General features: G+C 36.5%; 1 protein-coding gene across 1 annotated transcript; it reads right to left on the bottom strand.

Annotated features, from left to right (window-relative positions):
- Positions 1-479: 479 nt before the first annotated feature.
- On the bottom strand, positions 480-27041 carry cttnbp2nlb (CTTNBP2 N-terminal like b). The gene is made up of 5 exons (XM_051902961.1): positions 26921-27041; positions 17947-18054; positions 6872-7102; positions 5590-5697; positions 480-4428 (listed from the first exon to the last, which is right to left on the bottom strand). The coding sequence occupies exons 1-5, from the start codon at positions 26924-26926 to the stop codon at positions 3124-3126; spliced, it is 1758 nt and encodes a 585-aa protein (XP_051758921.1). The 5' UTR covers positions 26927-27041; the 3' UTR covers positions 480-3123.

Consider the following 27041-nt stretch of genomic DNA (forward strand, 5'->3'; position numbering starts at 1 on the left):
ACAGATATTTGTGATGCATTTGGGGTATCCACAGGATATTTTGGGGTCTGTTGTGCGACAAATACAAAACCCACACAGTTATCTGAGTCTCTACTACTGAGTACTGAGGGCTCCGTCAATGTTGCAGTTGCATGTTTCTGCCACACTTTCACATTGACCTTAGTCTTGTTTGTCTTTAATGATCCATCAAAAATCCTCTGTAACATACACCCATCATGTAAAAGACTAGCATATTCTCTGTCTCTCATAACCTTTATTTTTTCAGATTTTAAATCATGCAAAAGTAACGTCTACTCACAGTAAATGGCACCAAAATGACTAAATGGTTACTGCTGAACTTTTATTTTGTAAATCAACTGTTGTATATGTAGCAAATTCTAATTTTTTATTTGTAGTGATGTTCTCAGTTTGACATATATTAACAATAATCAATGTTGATTTTATAGAAAAAACAACTTCAAAGTAAACTTCAAAAAGAGTAAACTTCAAAAAACCCTTTATTAACTAAGGGAAAAAATACAGTCATAAATTCACTCAACACCTAACAAGCTGTAAAAATCATCTGGAAAAATGCAACTAATTTAACAAACTGTATTTTCATACAAATAGCTAAAAATTCAGAAACTGGTCTTTGCAAGTCCCAGGTAAAAATATAAAATTTCCGGTTCAGTTTCGGAAGCAAAAAAAAAACTTTCCAGTAGTAAAAAATCTAAACTGCTATTTGAAAAGGTTTCAATACAGTAGGAGAAATGGTGAGGTATTTAAAAACAGAAAAGTAAATGACCATAGAGCAGCTGAAACCTATGTAGGAAAAGACAGATACATGCATCACATTTACTTATAAAAACCCAGCATACTTTCTTTTCTCATAAGCAAGTTAAGACTGTATGCTGCATTCACGTGAGCAATACCTTCATGCATCAAGATTTATACACAAACATAAAATAATTTCTATTTTCATATAAAATTTAAAGGCCAAAAGAGGACACAGGTAAGAAAAAGTCATTAAATGATGACATTAACTCGTTTGTGCTTTTTCCATGGTTGTTAATCATGTAAACTGGTGCTATGGTTTCTACCAAGTATTCAGTTAAGATTCAATTTTTAAATACAAGGCTGTTCAGTATAAACATAATATTAAGAGCAATGATTGAGTAATATATATCAAGGCATGTTATTAGATCCAGAAATGCATTCATAGAACATTTTGACTTGATTCTAAATATTGTTTAAAATCATTTTAACAATGTCTGAGAATATGTGTGGCATATAGACAAGCATTTAAACCCTCATTTATAGAGAATGTATTCTGGTTTGGCTGATGTTTAACACCACTAGACGGCAGCTTCCTGAGCAGCACTTCAGATTGACACTAGAGGACGATGTAGTCATGGTGCAATACAGTAGGACAGAGTTTTTCCATGACCGCTTCATATCAGTTCTTTAGAGAGTATCTCCAGTAGTTAATTTCGACGTTGACTCAAGAACAGCACCTGCACATCATATGACTGCTCAACAGAAAACTAACAGTTTATACATTTTAACATGAACTTAATATATAAACATCACACATTCACCAGACACATCAAGACAGATTGAGAATTTTCTCATTAGTAGCCCAAGACTGACAGATTGGTTGAAGACTTGGTTAATCAGCATTGCATTTGCTTGATTTCATAACATATTTTTACTTTATATACTTCCATTCTTATCTGTGCAGGTCATCAGGAATGGACTAATAACAAATAACATTATTTATTAGGATAAATAAAAATCTTTCTTGTAAAAAATAAAATATTAAAAGAAAGAAGATTTAAAAAAGCATTTAAATAGATTGAATCTTATAGGAGCAGTATTTGATAGGTTGGTTAAGTTGTGCGAGTGTAGTTGCCATTCAAAAATTGACAGTTAGGATGGGTTAGGCTCAGACTAAGATTTGTTCTGGGATACCAAAGGTCTTCAATGGGGCATCACCTCTATCCACACTGGACTGGTCTCTCAGATGTGCGCTCAAAGCAGGAAAGTTTAATCCTGCTCCTGGAGGACCACCTTCGTACAGAGTTCACCTCAAACCAGCTCCAACACAACCACCTGGACCTTTCTCGCAATCCTGAAGACCTTAATTAACTGCTTTATGTGTTTAATTAGTGCTGGACCTTCCAAAAGCAAGGTTGGACACTGTTGGGTTGGGGGAAGGTACACTAGACGGGGGTAGCCAACCCTACTTCTAGAGAGCAACCCTTTTGCTTCCTTCCTGAAATGTTCAGTTCCAACCCTGCTCCAAAACAACCTGACTTTAAATCTTCAAGTAATTCTAAGCTGGTTTAGGTGTGATGGATTAAAGTTAGAGCAAAATTCTGCAGGAATTGTAGCTCTCCAGTCTCAGGGTTGGCTACCCCTGCACAAGACCAATGGTTCTTAGTCTTGGGGCCTCATTTATAAAATGTTGCGCAGAAACCGTCCTAAATTTGATCTTACGATCATTTCTCAGATGTGCATACGTGTGATTCATACAATGAACGTACACACAGAAAACGAGTGTACTCTTCTCTTTTAGATGTGAAATCTATAAATCGCAAATGATCTTGAACTTGCATGCAGCTGAATGGTTTCAGTTCCCCGCATTGTAAACAACACCTAATTAATGTCATTTACATATAAAAGATCAAGTCATCGTCCAAATCCTTAGCGAGCTGCAAGAATAGCTTAGATTTCCAAAAACCTGCAGTAATCTGACAATGAAAATGGTGTACATCTGCTCAGACCCTGACGTGGCTTTAAGTACTTATCCACATCAAAGACCGTTTTTATAAATATGAGCTCAAATCTGTGCGTACGCACGCTTTATAAATGAGGCCCCTTGAGTATCATAGAACTGAACAATCTGGATGTCTTATTTAACACATCAGCTCATTAGTAGAGGTTACAAGGCCTAAACTGTGTCAGATAAAGTTGACATCCAAAACGGGGTACTTGAGGATAAAAATCGACAATTACAACACTAGACAATCAGGGTGAAAATAATAAAAGAAGTAAACCTTGAGGTTCACAGAGAGTGCTTTAGATGCCACGGGAGGGAATGGAGTGAATAAGGCTAAGGATCAGTTGTGAACTCTAGGTTGGTTAACTAGATGACGACATGACCAAATCAAGCTCTTTAGCATCTTCCTGACCACTGGTGAGACCACAGCTCCCAGAGAGCTCGGGGAAGTGGCTGGCCCTGCCAGAAGGAACCGGTGAGTTAGGAGACTGGTTGACCCCCTGCTTTTTGGGGGGAACAGGAGGTGGATGAATCTTCTCCGCCCTAGGAATTATTGGTGAGCGGATCCCTGGTGAGAGAATCCCTGGGCTCTTCCCTGTGGGCGAGGAGGCAGCGGCCAGGTTGCGGTAATCAGTGCCAAAGGGTGAGCTGTTGGACGGAGGGAGTTTACTTGCTGCTTGTTGGCTTGTGAACCGTGACAGCACCTGAGTGACAGTGTTTCGGGCAATCTGCTTTGCAGTAGAATTGTCTGGAGGAGGAGTGGCAGGAGTGGCGGCAGTGGGAGAGAGGTCTCGGGGCGAGTGGACAACAGTTCCTCCGTGTTGCTGGTCTACCTCAGCTTGTTGCTGAAACTTGTGGCGTGCTGCTTGGAATCGTTGGTTGATGCTGGCCTGGTAAGAAGAGGGATAGGTCGGACTAGAGCAACCTAGAGAGGCCAGACGCTTGGTCAATACAGGGGAAGAGCAAGGAGATGAGCTAAGAGAGGATGAGGCAGGACTGCTGGGGGAGAGACACTGTAAGGCCCCACTTCCTCCAAGGAGCATTATCCCATTGTCCACCAATCCCCCATCCTTACACCTCTCTTCTGCTGGAGACTCCGGTTCTCTGGGAGTGTGTTGACCATTTTGTTTGTGTTGAGGAGATGATTTAGATGCAACAGGTTTGCCATCAACTTCTGTTTGACTAAGAGGAGGCGTGATACCTGAAGTTGCTTTTTGTGGGAATTTTTCCTTTTCTTCATTATCCTTTTCCAGCCTTGCCTTTTCTCTTTCTTTCATTTCATCCAACTCTTTCTTTAAACTATTGAACTGCTCCAAAAGCTCTTGATATCGTTTTTCTTCCTTCAGTAGTTTCCCTCTCATCTGCTCGTGCTCGGTATCAAATTCAGCCAGCTTTTTCTCAGCTCTCGCCTCTATCTGCTGAGCACGAGCGTGTTCGCTTTCAAGCTCTCGCTTTAGGATTTCGATGGTACTGCTCTCCTGTTCCAGTTGGCGGCTGAGGTCTGCAACACGCTGGCTCTCCTCCTCTGCCCGTGCTGTAGCCTTCTGACATTCTTTAGCCAGTGTCGAGGATAACTGCTGCTGCTGTGCTAAATCTTCCTCAGCTTGATTTGATAGAGCTGACCTCTCACGTTCTAAACTCTGGACTTGAGCCTTCTCAAACTCCAGCTGTGAAGAAGAAAAGCAAGCGATGTCACTTTAAAAACTCAAAGAAGCTAGTAGAGTGACAATGAAATAACATTATATAGACAGCAGACAATATACAATACTATTGTCCAAGAGCAGGGTTGTCCAAACTTGGTCCTGGAGGGCCAGTGTCCTACAGAGTTTAGCTCCAAGTTGCCTCAACACACCTGCCTGGAAGTTTTTAGTATGCCTAGTAAGACCTTGATTAGTTGTTTCAGGTGTGTTTAACTGGGGTTGGAGCTAAACTTTGCAGGACAGTGGCCCACCAGGAGCAGGATTGGACACCCCTGTTCTAGAGCAGCGGTCTCCAAACTCAGTCCTGGAGGGCCGCTGTCCTAGCTCCAACCCCAATTAAACACATTTGAACCAGCTAATCAAGGTCTCACTAGGCAAACTTCCAGGCAGGTGTGTTGAGGCAACTTGGAGCTAAACTCTGCAGGACACTGGCCCTCCAGGACAGACTTTGGAGACCCCTGTATCTTGTTTACTTGATTCTTCCTGCCTCAAACAAAACTGAATATCTCTTAGATGTCACAATCCCCACAAACTTTATCAACTTCAGTGTACATGTATTTATATATATATATATATATATATATACACATAATTTAGATTGTGCTATCATGTATCTGTGTTAGTGTTGGAATGTGTGTTTACTTACAGCTGTAACATAACAAGTTAATGAAATAAAGCAGGTTGTTCACTGCAGGGAAAGCACTTCGGGCCCCTATGAGCTACAGAATGTGTGAGAGACATGACCAAGCATCCAGAGAAAGACAGTGTGTGTGTTTATAAGGGAAACCCAGGGCAGGGCAGGAAGGGCTTTTACATAATACTGCGCAGTCTGTACTTTGACCATGATATCACCTTATCCTAACCCTATAAAAACACAAACAAACAATGGAATGTCTTCACACACACACACACACATAGGCAGACGGACTCTCGTGCCCCACAGTTAATAAAAACAATGGAGCCTTACCTCTTAAAAACAGAGACCTGCACTAACACTGTTACACAACAGCCGCACAAAATCCTCTAGCACAGGGTGCCGTGGTTGCTTTTATTTTGCAGTTTAAGAAGTATTTATAATGGTACAGTGTGTGCATGTGTATATGTGTTTTGGTGGCGTTGCCTGGTTACCTGTTGCAGTAGTCTGTCTCGTTCCCTCTCCAGCATGGCAGTGATGTCATCACCCGCAGCAGCGTCTTGAGCTCGCCGTTGTTTCTCTTCTTCTAAATCAGCTATTACCTGCAAACATCAGGATAAGAAAAATTACTAATAATGACTGCATCATCATCTTAATTATTAATAATTACAGTAAGAATATTACTTTCATAGTTAATGATGTTAATTTGAGTCACATTAATTGTGCAAATGATCGTGTTCTTCTCAAAACAATATCTTTTTTGTTCAAGGGATAGTTTGCCCCAAATTTTATATTGTGTCCTTATTTACTCACACTGCCAAACCTGTATGACTTACTTTTTTTAGGGATGCACCAAAATTTCAGCCGATAATTTTTCTGATAATGACACAATATTATTTACTCACACTGTAAATAATGAGTAAATAATGACACAATATTAACGCCTATGGCATTTTTGGGTGAATTTTCATTTCGGTATATCCCTACTTTCTTTTGTGGAACGTAAAAGAAGATTTTTGAGAAATGTCTTTTTTTCTGTCCATACAATGGAAGTCAATGGGCACCAAAACTATTTGGTTACTAACATTCTTCAGAATATCTTCCTTTTTGTTCCACAGAATTTTCAGAATCAGAATCTCTATATTAGCATATTTGGTGCATTTAAGAATGTACTGGTGGTGAGTATACATGTTATACAGTTTATTAAATATATATATATATTTTTTTTCCGTTATTGGGTGAACCTTACATTATGCATTTCTTGTTTTTAATGAGTTAGTATACAGTATTATAGAGAAAATAAAGAATGTTTGATCAAAATGGGTTTGTGTTTCAAAGGATCAAACCCTTTTATTCAGAGATCTGAACCCTTTAAAATAAGTCACCACCCAATGCACATAACAGTGATAATAGTTGTGTTTCATTTTGGATTAATCTTTCATACAATGTTTATGAAATAATTAAACGTTTCAAAGAACTGAACAAACCAGTCCAGGTTCAGGGTAGGCATACAATACATGCACTCAAGCTCTGTTCCAAGAACTTGTGAGCTAGTCTGCTGTCTATATAGGCAGCTACCTTCAAACCCGGCCTTCTAACAATTGTGTAACCTCCAAAGTGACTGATTGAAGTGACATAAACGACACTCCTCACTACAGTTTTAACGCCTACAGCTGATTTAGCACTAGCATGCTGTTAAGCTAGAACAGCCTTCACGTTAGGAGCCAAAATATACAGCCTAGGTATGCAGCTCAAGACTCTCTTTTTGACTCTCACCCGTCGATGTCTCCTCTCTGCAGCGGCAAGCTGTTTCATCATTTTCTCCTTCATATTGGTGCAGTGGGCCATCACTAGCTTCAACACGCCCAGCGGGTTCAGACACACGGGACTCTGCCCTCCATCATCTTGAGCCTGCGACAGCTCGTTGTCCCTCAGCAGCGCTACGAAGGGGTCACGGAGGTCATACTGTCCATATCGCTCCTGAACAAATGAATCTCTCTGTTGTGCCTGAAATAAATGTCAAAGATAAACAGAAAAAAATAGGAATAAGTATCTAGTTTTCACTGAGGTGTCTTGATGATGAGTTGAGACTGCATAAGATGACTGATAAATATCTTTCATTATGTTTGCATATAAGCCATGTGATTTTGTGAGAGACAGAAAGAGAGAGCAGGATTTCTAAACACACCATGATGCAAATACAGCTGGTCACTATCAGATCTATTTTCCTAAAATATAATCACAGGCCTGACCCCTCCTCTGCAGGCAGGTGTTAAACCTCCCCTGGGCTGAAGGGATGGAGAGGGGGGGGCTCACAGCACAAAAGGCCCAGCTGTAGGGGGTGTTGTTCACTACTCATTGTGCATGTGTGCGCTTGTGTGAGGGCTGGAACGGGGGGCAGTGTAACTAATTTAGGAGGGATGGGGTGATCTTGCTAAATAGATTGGCAGATGGGAGACATACACACACAAACACAGAATGAAGGACTAGAATAGACTTCTGTTTATGTTCTGAGCGACACACATGATGCATCCTGCTGTTTTCTACTCATTTCTTCATGCTGTTCTTCTGTCCACTACACTCTTTTGTTTTCAAATCTCACCTGATTCAAAGGAGTTGATTGCCCTACTCAAAAAATATGATAAGAAAATAATCAATTGTAAAAAAAAAAAAAATAAATAACAGAACAAAAACAAATATTATATACTTGTTTATTATATATAATATTATTTTATATAAGAATCTAATATATATATATATATATATATATATACAGTCAAACCAAAATTTATTCAGACACCTTGAGCATTTCATTCATTATTACAGTTTATTCAATATAGTTTTAAAAATATGGTAATAAAATATGACAAGATCTCAGAGTTAAACTGTGTCAGAAAAAAATAATCTTAATTATGTCAGATAACACTTAAGCAAAACATGGTCAGGTCAGTGTCTGAATAATTTTTGGGTATAATATGTCACAGTTTACTTTATTTTGCTATCCTCACTTGCATAAATGAACTATAGTGTCCTGCATCCACTAGTAAAAAAATATAAAAAATTATATCTAGTGTCTGAATAATTTTTGGTTTGACTGTATATATATATATATATATATATATATATATATATATATATTCATTTTTTATTTTGCGGTTTGCTAAAAATGACCTTTATTTACATTTGTTATTAAATTATTGTTAAAATTATACATTTATATTATCATATAAATAAAATTATTAAATGATAAAGTCACAATCACAATGTAATGGAAGTAGCAATTAATTTACAGTTTTTTTTCCGTTTTGTGACGTACATTCTATAGAAACAGATTATCAATTATTATTAGTAGGACTTTATTCATCTGTTGTTGATTGGATGGAGGCAGATCTGAATGCGAGCTCACAGATGACTAAGAGATTGAGTTATAAATTTTGATGAAAAATTACAAAGGTCAAAAAAATCAAACACGTACAATGAATTGCTCAGAATAAGATCAATAACATGCATTTAGAAAATAGATGGGGTGAATTTTCATTTCATGCTGACCTTAACTTTATATGATCATTTGATGACGGCAAAGTTCACCTTAAATAGAGGGAATGACCATTAAATGCAAATGTACGAATGAATATCCAATATTGGTCAATTCCGATTATTAAAAGTCTCTAATATATCTAATATGTGATATGTTACTGTGAAATAGAGGCAAAAAATCAACTCATCAGGCTAACATGTACAGTACATGATGCATACATAATTGGAATTTTCTTGAGCACACCTTTGTGTCCTTAAACACACCAACACAAACAAAAAAAAATTTATCTGCTAGATCACAATGCATGTGGGAAAGAGAGTCATATTAACCAAACAGACTTCAAGAGACCTCAGCTTCCGCCGTTTGCTGGTTATTATCTGCTGATCATTCAGCCTTGGACTCAAAGTCTTTTAATAACACAGAGAATCACAGAGGGTGTGGTGTTTACTGGGTGTGAACATCAATAACCACAATAATCATTAAAATGCAGGCTGTTGTTAACACTTCCTGCTTCTCTCTCTCTCTGTGTTGAGCAGAAATTCATACTCTACTGTATGTCTGATGAAGCTGTGTGTGTTAAGTGTGTCTCAGACCACCAGTTTGCATAGTTTATTTGTTTAACTTCAGCCTTAAGCAGCGCTGCTTACTACTCTACATCATTACAGTAAATTACAGTTCATTTCCAGCCCTGGAGGCCTCAATCTGTGGCCCTGCTGGCCTCTGAGCGACCTTATCCAGAGATCAGAGAGAGACACACAACTGAAGGAAACAGATGAGACAGCGGAAAGGCAAACATCACTATTACTATTACTCATACTCATACTATGGGTTATAGATTTAAACAAACCTGAAATACCAATTATTAAACTCATCCAGCACTATTTGTGCTACAGACGTAAATGATGCTGGAAATTGTGCAGTTGGTTGAGTTGAAGATGTGCTGTTACTTGTTTTAAGTGATTAGACCTTATAAACCTTAGATTAGACCTCAATAAATTGAGTGAAAAATGATGTAGACAAACAAACAATGAAGGAGAGAACATGATAGAGACTCAGGTGGAATCTTTTGACGTGGATAAGAGAGTAAGGAACCACACCTTAGCAACCACAGGCATTGTCCTGGCAACATACATTTTGATATACACTGCAGGATTATTTTTTGAAAGAAAAATGATCAAATGTGACAGTAAATACATTTATAATGTTACAAAAGATTTCTATTTCAAATAAATGTTGTTCTATTGAACTTTCCAATGAATAAAGAATTCTGGAAAAAAAAAATGTGTCATGGTTTTCCACAAAAATATTATGTAGCACAACTGTTTTCAACTATGATAATAATAAGATAATATTCTTGAGCACCAAATCAGCATATTAGAATGATTTCTGAAGCATCATGTGACACTGAAGACTGGAGTAATGATGCTGAAAATTCAGCTTTGCCATCACAGGAATAAATTACATTTTAAAAAGAAAATCCACAATCCTTTCAGTCGCTTTATCTGTCTTCAGATCTAACACAGCAGACCAGACAAACACCCACACAAAAAATAACAGTCTACCGGGACACACAGCAATACACACAATAGCAACTGCTTTTCCCACCAGAAATCCAGCTTCTATATTTAGCCATTTCAGTCTCAAGACATTTTGTTTGTACATTAGTTACTCATTTCACTGCTTTCTCTTTGTAGCCATTATCTGTAAATAACTGGCATAGTTGCTATACTTACAGTATTTGCCTTTACTATAATAGCTCTGCAGGTGATTACGGTTTTAAGAACTTCCTGTGATATAGCAGTTTTGTGCTGCAGAATCACAAAGGTTACTTGAGTCTGCTGCACAGTTCATTTCTATCGCAACTCAGTAGGCAGTATTTCCTCAACAGCTAAAATATGACTCTATTTAGTGAAATAGTAAACAAATTAGAATAGCAGGTTTCTTCTAAAGATAAGTTCAACTTTAAAGTGACAATGAAGTCAAAATTGTGCCCTCATATTCTTTAAACAAAATAACTTCCCCTCCCTCTTGCAGTGACATCTCATCTCTCATCTCGCTCTTCAGGCATGAGGGCGGGACAACCTGTCACTCACATGGCATCACAGCAATGGCAAACCACAACCATCCAATCAATTCCTGATGGACAAAATCAAGTCCCGCCCTACTTTTTTTCTTGTCAGATAAGCCGTTTTACTCAGATGTACATGACAATAGAGAAGAAAGGATTATCGCAATTTTCATTTCATGCCAACACTGTAAAAAATGACCGTGATTTTAACGGTAAAAGACTTTAAAAATGCTACGGTGAAAAACATTTAATTGGTTTACAAAAAGTTTCCATACTATATACGGTGAATAATAGATAATAAAATACCGTTAAATTTACAGTTTTTGGAAGTGAAAAATAACAAGTCATTGTATAATTTACAGTGAAAAAAACGTAAATTGACATTCCCACAATTCCCTGTGTGACACTTTACATTTGATGTATTTTCGCTGAAATAACTCTGTTTCTTCTTAGTTTTTCTTATTTTTTTTCTAATCAGTCATGTACATTAGGGTTTTATGTTACATCTAATGTTGTTAAATTAATTTTTATTGCATTTTTAAAATTTCATGTGTGTTACCATGACGGTGTTTAGTGTTTGTGTGAATGACACTACGTGCACCTTCTGTATATTAGTATTGTTTTTCTCAGCTTTTGGAAAAGCTCCTTGTGATGAACTTTGATTCATCATGTGACTCTCATAACCAGTGTGTTTGGTGGTTGTCAGTGTATTACAAAGGTACAAAACAGATATTAGTACTTCAATACGTTGGTAAATTAACATTATATCAGTTAATGAAATACTTTTTTTTTTTTTTTTTTTACAGTGAATTTAACTGAATTTCTTTACAGTTGTAATTATTACGATATAAACCTGTAAATTATACAGTTTTGAACCGTAAAATAGACAGCTATCCTGTAAAACCTAAAATGTTGCTACTGTATTTTTTAGGGTAAAGTTCTGGAAACTACAGCTGCCTGTTTCTTACCGTAAATTATACAGGGATTTTTTTTACAGTAGTGCATTCAAAACAAAGCAATAAAACAATTTCAACAACATCAGAAAAAGCTAAAGATTTTGAAGGGATTAAATAAATTGTTGTTACTTAGAGCTAAAAGTCCAAATGCTCATCCAAGCATAATTAATTACATTATTTAAGAGCAGGGGCTTATGGGTATTCCATACTGTGGGATCCCATAATGAAGCATGATTCAATTATTTTAGTTTTAGTTTTTTTTAGTTTTTTTACAGTAATTTATTTTACTCTATGTATGTGTGTGTTTCTGTGAGATTATTATTGATTGTGCAGGACAGAGCAGGATCCTGCTTGTGCTGTTGCTGTTTTTAATCAAGCTCTTGCTGATCTGAGGCGCTTACCATCGGAGACAGAGAGGAATCAGGAGACTTCCTGGAAGGAAGTTCACACCGAAGGAATCCAGCACCCCTCTAATCAACACAAAGACACACACTCCAGGCGGTTCAGAAGAGTGAAGAACCCCATTGGTTTTCTCTGTGAGTGCATGTGTGGAAATGACACATTTATAAGCTAAAGCATGTGGGTTTGTTATCCTCCCTATTAGGACAAAATAAACTGGCTTGTTTAGTCTGCTTGGATTGTGATTTTAACATGGAATGCCCTATTCATAAAATTCCCCTTTCAGAGACCTGTGAACAGACCTGATCTTCCTTTATAAGGCTTAGATGATGAAACGGCGAGTGAGTCATATTAACGGCTGGTTTCCCATTTTAACCGCCAGCCCTCGGGATATTGGCTCCTCTATTACATCAGAATGAGCCATGGGAAAATAACTCAAAAGGAGGAGCAAAAAGTGCACTGCTGTTTCTGGAAAAAATGCAGCTGATCTGGAGGCTCTCAGAACATTTAAAGTGATTGATACTCTTCTCCCAGCATGCACTGCTTCACCACTGCCAGGACATACAGGAGTTTCTGAGAGCACTAAAGTGACACACACACACACACACATATACATCCACACACAACGCAACATTGATGATCAAAGACTCAAGAGCCCCAAGGGCCTCTCATGGTTCCCTCTGTGAATAAAGCCCTTACTGGCCAGGAAGCAAGTCAAATGAAGCTGAAGACACACACACACACACACACACACACACACACACACACACACACACACACACACACACACACACACACTTAGCATCTAGCCTGGGGCTGAGCAGTAAAAGAGGCCTAAGCCTAAGAGAGAGAGAGAGAAACAAACATCTTACACACCAAGGCTTTGTTCAGACAGGAAGGAAAAATCTGATTTCAAAAATCCGCCTCAAATCTGCTTAGTTATTTATAGTCTAAACAGCAAAAAAGGGATGAAATGTGATGTTTAATGTACCCATTTTAAACCACATCCATGTGTTGTTTGAAATCTGACATTTTCACTATGTAGTGAATAGTAAATGCGTCAACACGTTTTGGATATCAATCCTATAGCAAAGGCAAGGCAGATGCGCCAGATACTGACTATATCTCCAACCAAGTAGTATATTTTACACTAGTATTTAAAAGTTTTTTTTTTTAAAGAAATTAAAACTTTTTCAGCAAATATGCATTAAATTGATCAAAAGTGACAGTAAAAACTTTTAGACCGTTACAAAATATTTTTATTACAAATAAATGTAATTCTTTTGAACTTCACTCAAAAAATGAATTGTTGGATTTAGTTAAAAAAGCAGTGTCAAGTGGTTCCATGCAACTATATTGAGTAATTTGTACAATTAACAATTTAGTTGTATGAACAAAAGAAATTCAAGTAAAACTGACAAAGTTTCTTTAAGTAGATACAAATCATTTGAATATATGTGCAGTTTACTTAATAATGTTAAGTTTATTACGTAAGGTAAACACATTTATTGGCTTAATTTACCTTATTAAATTAACTATTTGCTCTACAAAATACACTCAAAAAAATAACTCACTGAACAAACTCAATTCAATCAAATTGAGAGCAAAAATTCTATCCTATACACATACGTTTATGAGTGTTCACAGCCTAAATACAGGCGCCACTCTTCTGCATAATGATAATCACAAAATTCAAAAACATTACAGAAACTTCTCTAAATGTCCAACATAACTGAACATTAAACACTAACATAAACTAGCAACATCTTTCCCTTTACCGAAAAACACATAAAATAACACTTTAATCCCTAAATTTACTCTCCTAATGTAGTGCCTTGCAAAGCATGCTGGGAACTACAGATCCACTGCCCAGTTAGTTATGTCAACATTAATTTGTGCGTTTCACTCAGCAATGTTAAGCTGGCTGAACAAACACTTATTATGTAAAGCTTATGATAGCTTATGATAATACTAATTTTTAGTAGAAACAACTCAGTTAAATTAAGTTCATATAGTTAAAGGATCCTGAAAAAAGTATCCACAAACATTTCCACAAAAATATTAAGCAGCACAACTGTTTTCAACATTTATAGTGATAAGAAATGTTTCTCGAGCACCAAATCAGCATATTAGAATGATTTCTGAAGCATCATGTGTACAGATGAGACTGTAAATGGATCATTTGCAAAATGACCTGAAGATTGAATTTGAAAACCAAATCAGATTTGTGTGCAGTGTAAACAAAGCCAATCCACATATATAAGATATCTGTGAAAGACAGTGAAAACAGTTACCTTACAAAATACAAATACGTGTGTGTGTATTATAAAATATGTAATGTGAAAGCACACACACATATTACCAAATGCAACTCACTTTCAGATGAATTTAGCTTCTCTCTGTGTTTTCAAAGTCACAAACTAATCTCACACTGCAGTGCAAACAGTCAGCAGTTGATCAGCAGGTCACAGAGAGACACCAGAGCCCCTCGTCTCATGTTTCCATCTTTCCCACACACACCCCTGAGCTCATGAGAAGCTGCTGTTCTCTGTTATTAATACCATGTTAACTCTTTAACTAAAACATCAGACAGAATAATTACAGGCCTAATAAAACACACATACTATATATATCCAGAGGGAACACTGTGGGCTTCTGTTGTGTGTCGGTTTGAGTACACACCAAAATTAACTACATTTGTTTTAGTTTTGTGGAGTAAAGACTTAATTGAGCACAGCTGATTTAATTTGCGTGCTTATCAAAGCATAAAATAAAATGAAAGATTGAGGAATGATAGAGAAATCTGGGCTCTATGCTAACATATTTATTTAAAGCCACTCAGTTTAGGTGTCAAGAAGTTCTGTTTTATATTGACTGTAAGGTTAGTATGTCATAATAAAATATACAGTATGCACAAGCAGGCACTGAAAAACTGAATAAAGATTGCCAACAGAATTCAGAAATGTAAGTTAAGTTATAATATGTTACAAAAGACACCTTCATGATTACATTTTTAGTTATTTATTTTAATATTTTTATATAAAAATGTTTATTTATAATCCATATTTTATATAAAATATATCTGCAATATTTCAATAATTTTAATTAGTCATTAAAAACATGACAATTCTTAACAGTTCAGTAGTTAATGAATGAACGTCAAATATGAAATAACTACCTCTAATTATGTATTTTTAGATACATTGTCATTTTGCAATTTTGCAAGTCCTAATAATCTAAAGTTAAACAAGTTAAAACTATTTTTAACTTAACAAGCCATCTTAAAAACACATCAGATTTCATTATATGGACACAAGCTGTATGATACTTTCATGGTACTTTGTCATTTTGGAGCTTGACATTTTGTGAGTGTTTGTGTTTTACAGGAATAGCACTGCCTGCCATTGTTCTCCTCTCTGCCTCTTTCCTGAGAACCCCTCTGACATACTTCCTGTGGTTCCTGACCACCAGTCCACAACAAACACTGATCATATAACATATATCCTGTTATATAACACAAATCTATACACATACAGAGCTGAGAATAGGCAGCATGTTAAAAATATAACATTTAAAAAACTTTCCAAGCTTAATATGCAGACACAACTACAAGTAGGCCATTTTAGGTTGTTTTCCCCAACTAAGTGTAAACACGGCACTTTGGTGCTATCAAAACACGCTCTCGACCAGCACAGCAACATTGGATCAACCAATCCATAAACGGAGTGTCTATTTACACTAAGTGCAAATAGCGTCCCTTGTTGGCAAATGCTATTTACACTAGCTCCACCCACCAATGTCTGTTTGAGCCACTCAAGTTTTAAAAAAGACGCGTGGAATTCAACATATTCAGTGGCGTAGCAGTAGCGAGTAAGGCTCGCAGATCTGGCTTTTAACGCGATCGATGAGGGTTCAAATCCGCCTTTTGCAGAGCTCGCATTTATTTTCAATAAAAATGAAAATAATTTTCTAAAAGTGGAAATAAACTGCGAACAAGTGTTTAATAATAATAAAAGTGTTTATTGGGTAGGATTAGGGGAAGGTGTAGGGAGGGTTTTTATTCTCCCAATAAGGCAGCATCCATTTAATAATTTTAATAAATATAATAATTTACACTCTATGATATTATTGCATCCTGTTAATGTAGAAAAATACTGAGGTGTAAATAGTATCTGACAATAGAGAGCATCTAATTACTATTTACTCTTATTGCAAAGAACTGATACTTTTACATGGTGTAAATAATCTATCGCTATTTTCACCTAGTGTAAACAGCATATTGCTAAGAAAAGGCTGCTATTGTCACATAGTGTGAATAGAATATATTGCTATTTTCACTTAGTGTAAATAGCATCTATCGCTAAGAAAATATGCTATTTGCACTTAGTGTAAATAGCATCTATTACTATTTGCACTTAAAGGGTTAGTTCACCCAAAAATGAAAATTCTGACATTAATTACTCACCCTCATGCCGTTCCACACCCGTAAGACCTTCGTTAATCTTCGGAACGCAAATTATATATTTTTTTAAATCCGATGGCTCAGTGAGGCCTCCATAGCCAGCAATGACATTTCCTCTCTCAAGATCCATTAATGTACTAAAAACATATTTAAATCAGTTCATGTGAGTACAGTGGTTCAATATTAATATTATAAAGCTACGAGAATATTTTTGGTGTGCCAAAAAAACGAAATAAAGACTTATATAGTGATGGCCGATTTCAAAACACTGCTTCATGAAGCTTCGGAGCGTTATGAATCAGCGTGTCGAATCATGATTTGAATCGCATGTCAAACCGCCAAACTGCTGAAATCACGTGACTTTGGTGCTCCGAACCGCTGATTCGACATGCTGATTCATAACGCTCCGAAGCTTCATGAATATTCTCATCGCTTTATAATATTAATATTGAACCACTGTACTCACATGAACTGATTTAAATATGTTTTTAGTACATTAATGGATCTTGAGAGAGGAAATGTCATTGCTGGCTATGCAGGCCACACTGAGCCATCGGACTTCAACAAAAATATCTTAATTTGCGTTTCGAAGATGAACGAAAGTCATACGGGTGTGGAACGGCATGAGGGTGAGTAATAAATGACATTATCTTCATTTTTGGGTGAACTAACCCTTTAATGTAAATAGCCGCTGCCTAACATAAATTTGGGATGGAGGCAGAGCTATCTGTTTGTAGGCAGGATAAGTTCTAATAAAACTTGTTTAAAACAGCTAAATGCTAAGCTGAATCGTGCTAGCAATGTGCTAAAACATGTTACCAATACCTAGCAAAATGCAAAAACAAAAAAAATGTTATTAACATGCTAGTCAAAACATGCTTACAATACCAAGCAACATGTTAAAAATAGATGCTTTTGTCCAAAGCGACTTACAAAAGAGGAAAAAAAGCAATTTGACAAAAAGCCAACAATAATCATTATATAGAATGCCAGGTTTATTAGACAACCATATTAGGAAGCAAGCTAGAGAAGACAATATGCCATGCTAGAATCACTCAGCAACATGCTAATAACAAGCAATAGTTAACAATCAATAGAGCAGTTTTAGTGTTTTTTTAAACATCTAATAGGGTCGTTTGAAGGTTTGTAGGGTCCGACGTTGCCTGTTGTCTTGTGGTTTCTTGGTTATCTAATATTGTCTTAAGTTCATGTCTCTGTTTTCATTGGTCTTTCTGACTTTGACATTCTATCTGTCAATTTGAAAGCTTTTAAAATATTTTAAACATTCAGACAAGGCTTTGTCAAGCCAACATCATAATTTGTCTTGTCAAACTTTTCTCTTTTCTTTTTCCATTTGGTAACACTAGAGGTGAAACAACCACACGCTTCACAGTGTGTGTGTGTGTGTGTGTGTGTGTGTGCTCTTACCCTGAGTGAGTGTATGACTACATCCTGCGCTTCCAGTTCTCCTTCCAGAATGCTGAGCAGCATCAGAAGTTCAGCTTTACTGAGAGTCTCCACATTCATCCTGCTGCCCTGAAACACACAAACAGATGAATTCAGTATCTGAGTCCTAAAGCAAAACCACTGATTTAGAGGATCCACAGGCCTGGCCATACAACTCAACACACAATGTTTTAGCAGGTCATGTATAGGCCGGATGACACTACTGTACTTAGACCAATGAAACATGATCATACCACACACACAGATCAATTCTTCTGGCCTAGAAACATGATAATGTTCCATGCATTTCATCAGTGAATCACTCTTGATCTGAAATGACATTTGTGTGAGTCTGGCATTCATGAACATTAAAACACACAGCAGTGTTGTTCAGCATTTCTGCATTGTGGTCTGGCTCTCCGTCAGACCACAGAAACACAGGAAGCTATTAGCCTATCAGCACAGAGGTCTCCAGTGAACGAGATCAACTGCTGTACTGTAACAGATTCCCTCAGTCTATTAACGCACACACACACACACACACACACACACACATACATACACACACACACACTCAGTGTGTTTGAATACTCTTTTGAATAATTTCTCTGTTTACTGCAAGTGACTTGGACAGATCTGGATTAGGCTGCAATGTAATGGATGGTTTCACATTAACCATTAAGGTTTGGCTTGTTGTGTCTGGGTTTATATTTTCATTCGTGATGGAGTGTATGTGAGCAGAAGGATAGAGGGGAAGCCCGCCAAACACCCGAACACAATCTGTGCGGTCGCTGATTTATAAAATATCTGGCTAATTATGTTCATTCTGTATAATTACTCCCCTAACCCACAAATGAACACCATCATAATCTTTAGTCACTTAAAACAGCGGTATTGTTGATTGCTTCATTCTGATTGGTTGACTCATGTTCAGGGGTGTAGATTAATTTTCATAACTACACAGCTAGTAAGTACTTCCAGGTTTGATGACCACATTACAGCTGCGTATAATTTTGCCACATATTTCTGGATATATATCGTTCTTCACATAAAAACGTTTTAGGGATAAAAAAATGAAAATGTCTTGTGATAAACGTGGTTAATGTCGTAACGGTGGTATAACTGATGATGAAAAGATGAATTACTGAAAATTAAAAAATTAACATCCACTATGCTTCACTTTGTAGCATCAATATATAATATATATTAGCATCAATTTTCAATAATTCAATGTCCATCATCAATTATTTGTTACGTGAATAATTGATAAGATCTGATTTTTTTTTTTTAAAGAAGTCTCCTATGCTTACCAATGCTGCATTTATTTGATCAAAAAATACAGTAAAAACAGCAATATTTTGAAATATTCATATAATTTAATATATTTTTTTCTGGTTTAATACATTTTAAAATTTAATTTATCCCTATGGAAAAGCAAAACTTTCAGCAGCCATTACTCTATTAATATTACATTACTATTATTATCAATGTTGAAAAGAGTTGTGCTCCTTAATATTTTTGTGGAAATGGTGATACATTTTTTTCAGGACACTTTAATGAAGAGTAAGTTCAAAAGAAGAGCATTTATTTGAAATAGAATTTTTTTGTAACATTATAATTATATACTATATCATAATATAATTATATTTACTGTCACTTTTGATCAATTTAATATCTCCTTTATGAATAAAAGTAACCCCAAACTTTTGAATGCGTATCTGAAATAAAGTAATATATGATATGTTAGGAGGGATTGCTTACTGATCACGTATCTGCATAAATCACACATTTCATTTTTAAGACAGAGCTTCAAAACTTATCACAAGAACTTTCTCAATCAATCCTAAAATCAACAACCTAGATCTGAGTCTCAAGCAAAGGTGGTTTTCTCAATAAAGGTGTCTTTCTCTGGTGGTCTAGACAATCTAATGAGATCATTTCCTGATATGATTCAACTGGCCATAAGTCAATGTGTTACTAGGATGACCGCAACAAGTATGTTATTTTTTTCCTTCTATTGAATAGAAAGTCACACAGCTTGACTAGACTTAATATAACCTCAGGGCAATGATGTCATCCAGACATTACTAACACACACTGCGGATAGGGGCAGTTTGTAGAACCAGAATGTGTGTGTGTGTGTGTTAAATCTGGAATGCATCGTTATGACTTGTGCAGTCTGTGATCCAGCCGGAGAGTGTTTGTGTGTGTCTCCTTACACACTGATTTGATGCGGCTGTACCTTGTATTAAACCATGGATACAGAAACTCTGTGGTTTGCTTAAGTGTTGCATGTTTATTTTTATGACATCACTGACTGATGCTTTGAGAAATCTCTACACAAAACCGCATGCAAATTAATACACAAACACGGCACAATCATCTTTTCATCCTCATCTTTTCAGTTTGTTTGTCAGTTAACCCTTTTTTTACATTCATTCAATCTCAATAGGAAACAGACTGCATCATAATTATTCCCGAAAGAATCTTCAACATGCTGCATCCGGTAAAAACACTATCAGTGCAGATCACAAGTGCATCCTTCCTTCATTCATTTCCTCTCAAGAGAACCTGTAAAAACTACACACGGGTATGACAAGAGATGATTGAATCACTGAGCTAACAAGCAGAAGTGAACAGATCTCGAAAGTATTTTTAATAAAATAGGGACCTTTCACCTATTTGGATAAGGAAATACTGTCGTCATTTTATTAAAGTGCAAATGACTGAAGCATCATGCCCATTCCAACTGAGTGTGCATGCAGTTGAACTTTTGCTTGGTTTATAAAAAAACACACAAATATATCAGGTCAAGACTGGAACCAGATTCATCTTGCACGCTAAACAAAACCTGTACCACCAGACTAACACATATTATGCCCATATTTTGATCTACTAAGTTGTTAAAAAGTGTTTTTTCTTTTGTTATGTATTATCTGTACTAGGACAATAAGTGAGTAAAACTCCCACTGATGCCCATGTACACCCTAAACGCTCCCCTCCCAAAAAAAGCATGACAGCCCTCACTGTGGCTGTTATGTGTTGGTCAGAGAGAAAAATTCTGTCAAAAGAATCTGTCCAAAAGAAACCTCCTACACTAGGCTGTAAATAACAATTACACAAATACCACATTTGACCAAGAACTGCATTCCAGAAAAAGGAAACATAACTTTAAACTACAGCAATCAGGAAGAGGAGAGAGGAGTTACTTCAGCTACAAATCTTCATAATGACAGCTAAGATCTGACATACTGTCATACTGAAAGCAGACTGAAATTTAAGCCATTCACTTTCGTCTCGTGAATACACTTTATTACACTTTATTCACGTGACGAGAACCAGATCAGTCTGATTTGTGAACAAATTATTTAGACCGGTCGTGTGAACTATCAACTCATTCACTGGAAAAATTCTGAGCACAACAACGATGAGCCACAGACTGACCTTGATTCAGTTACAAATTAAATACTGCAAGTACACCAATTCTGACGATGTGAAATCAGTAACAGTCGCAGTGAAAAACAAGGCTATTTAACAGTATGTTTCACTGAGAATAATAAAGCTATGAGGGAGCAAGAGAGTGTGTGTGAGAGAGAGAGAGATATATAGAGAAAGTTACTGGCTCTGTTGCCAAAAACAAAAACAAATCCACACCAACTTGTTTGAAGCCAATAAATGTTTTGTATCACTACAATATTCACACACAAGTTGTGAAGTGACAAATATGATCTCCTGACAGACAAGTGATACGAATATTGTATCATTTAGATAGTTAAACCTCAAAATTAAAATTATTTTCTCAAAATTAGTCATTATTTTCTCATATTCTCATTATATTCTCTTTTCGTTGTTTTCCATGAAATTATAATGAATGAGTGTGGTCACAATTAACGTTGCATGCCGAAATTTCATTTTTAAAATCCAGTCATTTCAAAAGGAATCCATATGATTTGGAGTTTCGAGTGAGGCTGGAAAATTTTCCCTATATTTCACAACTAGTTACGTTGGTTGCAAATTCGGCACGTTAAGCAACAGAAAGCTGCTTGGTTTGAAAGTGACTTCTGTTTGAGCTGTTCTTCATGCATTTCTACACTATTAACAATGGATAGTGGAACTTTTTTGTTAATGTGATCAAACCTTAAGGTTTAGAATGTAAATAAGTACCACAAAAGCATCATAAAAGTAATATATTGTAAATTACAGACTGAATTTAAGCTATTTATTTTGCGAGAACTAGATAAGTCTGATTCGTAAACGACTAACTTGGACCAGTTGTATGAAGTAGATTCAACTGATTCACTGAAAAGATATGGTACTTTAATGGTACTCTTGCTTCTTTTTAAAGGGGACCTATAATGCCCCTTTAACAAGATGTAATATAAGTCTCTGGTGTCCCCAGAATGTGTCTGTGAAGTTTCAGCTCAAAATACCCCACAGATCATTTATTATAGCTTGTCAAAATTCCCCCTATTTGGGTGTGAGCAAAAACATGATGTTTTTGTGTCCCACTCGCTTTAAATGCAAATGAGCTGCTGCTCCCAGGCCCCCTTTACAGAAGAGAGCAGAGCTTTAACAGTTCGCGCTTCGGTCACTCAACAACAACAAAGCCGGAGAATCTCACGCAGCAGAAATGATGATCGTCAGTAACTGTGTTCAGCCTTACATTGTTCAAACCAGAGTTGGACACTGATGGAGAGACTCAGGAAGAAGTTACAACTTGTAGAATGCATCTGGACATTTCTGAATGGTTAATGGATAAATTTATTTAGTTGCTGTGGAGTTGATTCAACCCATCGACTATGTGCCATCATGCTAAACTTTTGTGCAAATCCAGCGTTGAATTGACCCTCACTTGTGAAGCAGTCCTGTGTAAAATTACCTTATGGTAACAACACTCTACTACAACAACTCTTCCTCTTCTCTAAAGCAGCCAAACATGGCCTCGCCCCCTTTGTGGTGTGTTCCTGGTGGCAGGGTTTATGTAAATTTTAGGGTTCATGATGTCACCAACCCAGGAAGAAGCTCACTGTAGTCCCTACCAGCCATTTGTTGTAGTCCTTAAAAAGTGATTTCTGTAAAAGAAAATATCCCCCTTTGCATTGAACTTTGAGCAACCTAACTTTGAAGATGCTGTTTATGCTCAAACAGCAACATTACACACTAACTAAAGTTAAAAAAGGACCCAAGGACCATAATCAAGGACCCCTTTAATGCTTGAAAACTTCACTCTCATTGCTATAATTCCTTTGAAAAGAAATGATGAAGACTAGCGCATCTTCAAAATGTCTCCTTTTATCCTTCACAGAAGAAAGTCATACAGGTTTGAAAAGACATGAGTAGTTATTGACAGAATTATTATTTTTGATTGAACTATTCCTTCTTATGTAAGAGGTAGGAACAGACCTTTTCTCTTCCCTTATCTCATTGACAACTCACTAAACTTCAGACTTAACCAACAGCTGCTGAGGGCAAGCCTTAAAAGAAACATCAGACCACAGCCTAATGTCAGCTTGCTTAATGAATCATTATCCGTAATGAGGGAGCGGGACATGTGTCAGATGGGAGTGTGGTTCACGGCGCCGCTCTGATGCTGTAACCCCACATTAAACCTGCACAAGCTCAATAAAACCATTATCTGGCAACAAAACACAATCTCTACACAGCCACAGAGAGTGTGAGAGAGGGAAATAGAGAAACACTATATGGATTACAGAGACCGAAAGGAATTCCAGGAATTCACACCCCCCAAACACATTAATCAAATATTAACTGAAAAAGACTCCAGACAAGACTGTATCGCAGTAATACTTCCATCCCCACTATATTAACAGCTGATCCAGCATCTGCTTCTCCCTGTCACTGATACATCTCATTAACGACTTGCTAATTCAAGACTCTGAAGCAGTATTTAGATCACTGACAACAAAATAACACCATGCCGAATTATTTCAGAAGGGGAAGTATTGTGTAACTCCTGTATAAAAGCAGCATTCAGTGATTTCTGGCACATCGGTAAGCCTGACCTGTTCACCCTGCTCTAATGAGGTCACTATATCCTAAACCCTAAACTCAACCCTTTCCCCAGGCTAAGGAGTCAAGCTGGGCTGAAACACTTAGATTACACTGAGCGTAACTTCCTCATTGCTGTAGATTTGCGGTTTTGAACTAAATTTGTATAGAGTGGGACTCAAACAAACCATCCAGTGGTTACTAAGGTGGCAAGCCACAGCTTCTGCTGTGTCACTGACATCATTGCTTAAAGGGTAAGTTCACCCAAAAATGAAAATTCTGTCATTAGTTACACATCCTCATGTCATTCCAAACCCGTAAGACTTTCGTTCATCTTCAGAACACAAATGAAGATCTTCTTTTTTAAATCTGAGAGCTTTCTGTCCCTCCGTACAGCTACGCAACTAAAACTTTGACGCTTCAAAAAGTTCATAAAGAGATCGTAAAACTAATCCATATGAGTTGAGCAGTTTAGTTCAAATTTTCTGAAGAGACACGATCGCTTTATATGATGAATAGATTGAATTTAGGCTTTTACTCACATATAAACACTGAACAGCGAACATAAACAGAAGCTCAACTGAACCTGCTTGACGCGCGAGAACAAACCTATTGTGAAAGCTCAAACGTGCTGCGCAACACACGAGAATGAACCTCATTGGTTCTTGCGGAAGCTCAATCTTTCATCATGCCTTTTGTGTTTCCCATGTAACACACGAGAATGATCCTCATTGGTTCTTGCACGTCATGCGAACATACTTGAGCTTCCGTTGATTTACCAAAAATGATATTTTATTCACATAAACATGAATGTAAATGTGAATAAAAGCCTAAATTCAATCTGTTCATAAAGCGATTGTGTCTCTTCAGAAAAGTTTGGACTAAACCACTCAGTTCATATGGATCAGTTTTCCCATCTCTTTATCTCTTCAAATTTTCAGTTGCGTAGCTGTCTATGAAGGGACAGAAAGCTCTCAGATTTCATCAAAAAGATCTTCATTTGTGTTCTGAAGATGAACGAAAGTCTTACGGATGTGGAACGACACAAGGGTGAGTAATTAATGACAGAATTTTCATTTTTGGGTGAACTAACCCTTTAAGAAATTTTTGTCATTCCAGTGCACCGCTTTACGTATACAGCTACTGAAGACCAAAATCCTCAATCCAGGATGTTATTTATGGGCCACAATCACAAACTGATACTGAAGGAAAACTGGCCATTAACTAGATGCATTAGACCTACATGAGAATCTGCAAAACGAAGCGAGCTCTTCTTTGGTGTAATTACGCCCTGACCCAAGACAATGTCTTCAACCCAGCGCTCAAGTGACTGATTCTGACATGCCAGTCAAAACAGAGCATTTCACTGCATACAGGCTAGACCACATTTTTGCCCTTCAACCATTGACAAACACTCACATGTCTGCTCTTTAAAATCACTGCTTATTTGATTCAAAAGAACACAAACAATAAACTGAGAGATCACATTCAGAGTAACATTTCACCAAATGTGTCCAAATCTCTGGAAAATGTACTTTGATTGCTACAAATTACAAATATCCTATTTAATGAATTACACTGATTTTCAGTACTGGGACGGAAAAAGGTAACAAAATATGAAAGAATAAAGTTAAGGATCAAGGATAAACACTATCAGGTACAAAAATTAATGAGTCAAATATTTATTATAAATATTTATAATTCTAATCAATATTTTAAATATTTTGAATTTTGTAAAAATGCAGTTACATTTTGTTTTTCTGGTGTTCTGGCATCAATAATTACTTAAATGAGCAAAATATATAAAAATCACAAACAATTTCTTCACAATTGTGAAATAAAATTGTGACTGAAATTTTCAAAAAGAAAAGAAAAGAAAAAGAAACTTAAGAAAAAAAATAATAAAAGTCACCATATATAGTCTGTGTGAGTTTGTTGAACTCATATCAGGTAAAATACGGAACGAGGATGAATACTGATATGTACAGAAACTATGTACAAGTTTATAAATGTTTTTTATAAATATCGGATGGTGTTAAATCTTAAAATATGTATATTTTAAAAAAAAAACTTATAGTACATGGCAGCAGGCCTTATTGTTCTTTAAAAATATACATATTTATCTATTTTTCTTAAATTGATATACATTTTATGTATTTTATTTTACATGTTGTATAATATACGTAAGTTATGATCTAAGGACATAGGTACAGTAACGTCATAATTTTGATTAAATAAAGAGAAAACTAATAAAATTATCACTAGAATTTTGAATACAAATTAATTTCAAAGTGGAAATGTTGATGTTTTGGAAAATAATGGCAGGTAAGGTTTTGTCCCATGTCTCAACAACCAGTGTGTGGTTAATCTTTTATAAGCTGCGTGATTAGGAATAAGAGACATAAATTCAAGCACTGTTCAGCAAAAAACACCGCTGCGGTGGATATCAGATTTCCTGAGGGACACAAAGCTTTCCTTTCAGGGTTTAAAAAAATCACCCTGGACATATGGACCAATTCACATACTGCTAAACAAGCAATCAGTGCACTTCTCTAACATTTGAAACACCAACGACCAGACGTGTGACATCAGACAAACGGACAACGGAAACAAGGACAAAAGACTATTTGTAACATTGTGTAACTTACCATTTAATGGACATAAAAATCATACAACTAATTATCTATATCCAAATTCGTAACAAGAAACAAACCTGCGTGAGACCGTATTACGCTCACGAGTATGAAAGAACACTGTGTGGCGCAGAAATAATGTTTATCATTTAAAACCGAGGTTCAGATGTAATAATAATAGCGAGATAATGTATTGGAAATCTATCCTGGGATCTGAGATCCACTCTTCCACACCAGCATGCTCTAAAGATCACATTCACACCCTCTATCCTTTCCCTAATGAGTCATAATTCCAGAAATATTAATTTTATTACCTTCATATGTGTTTATATTCGCTCATCAGTCCTAGTGATCACAATTATCCCAGTTTACGGAGTTATTTCTCACTTTCACTGCTGGCCGTGTTACTGTCCCGGCCGAAAATATGGACTACTG

Source organism: Ctenopharyngodon idella, chromosome 8 (assembly GCF_019924925.1).
Source record: "Ctenopharyngodon idella isolate HZGC_01 chromosome 8, HZGC01, whole genome shotgun sequence".
NCBI classification, from domain to species: domain Eukaryota; kingdom Metazoa; phylum Chordata; class Actinopteri; order Cypriniformes; family Xenocyprididae; genus Ctenopharyngodon; species Ctenopharyngodon idella.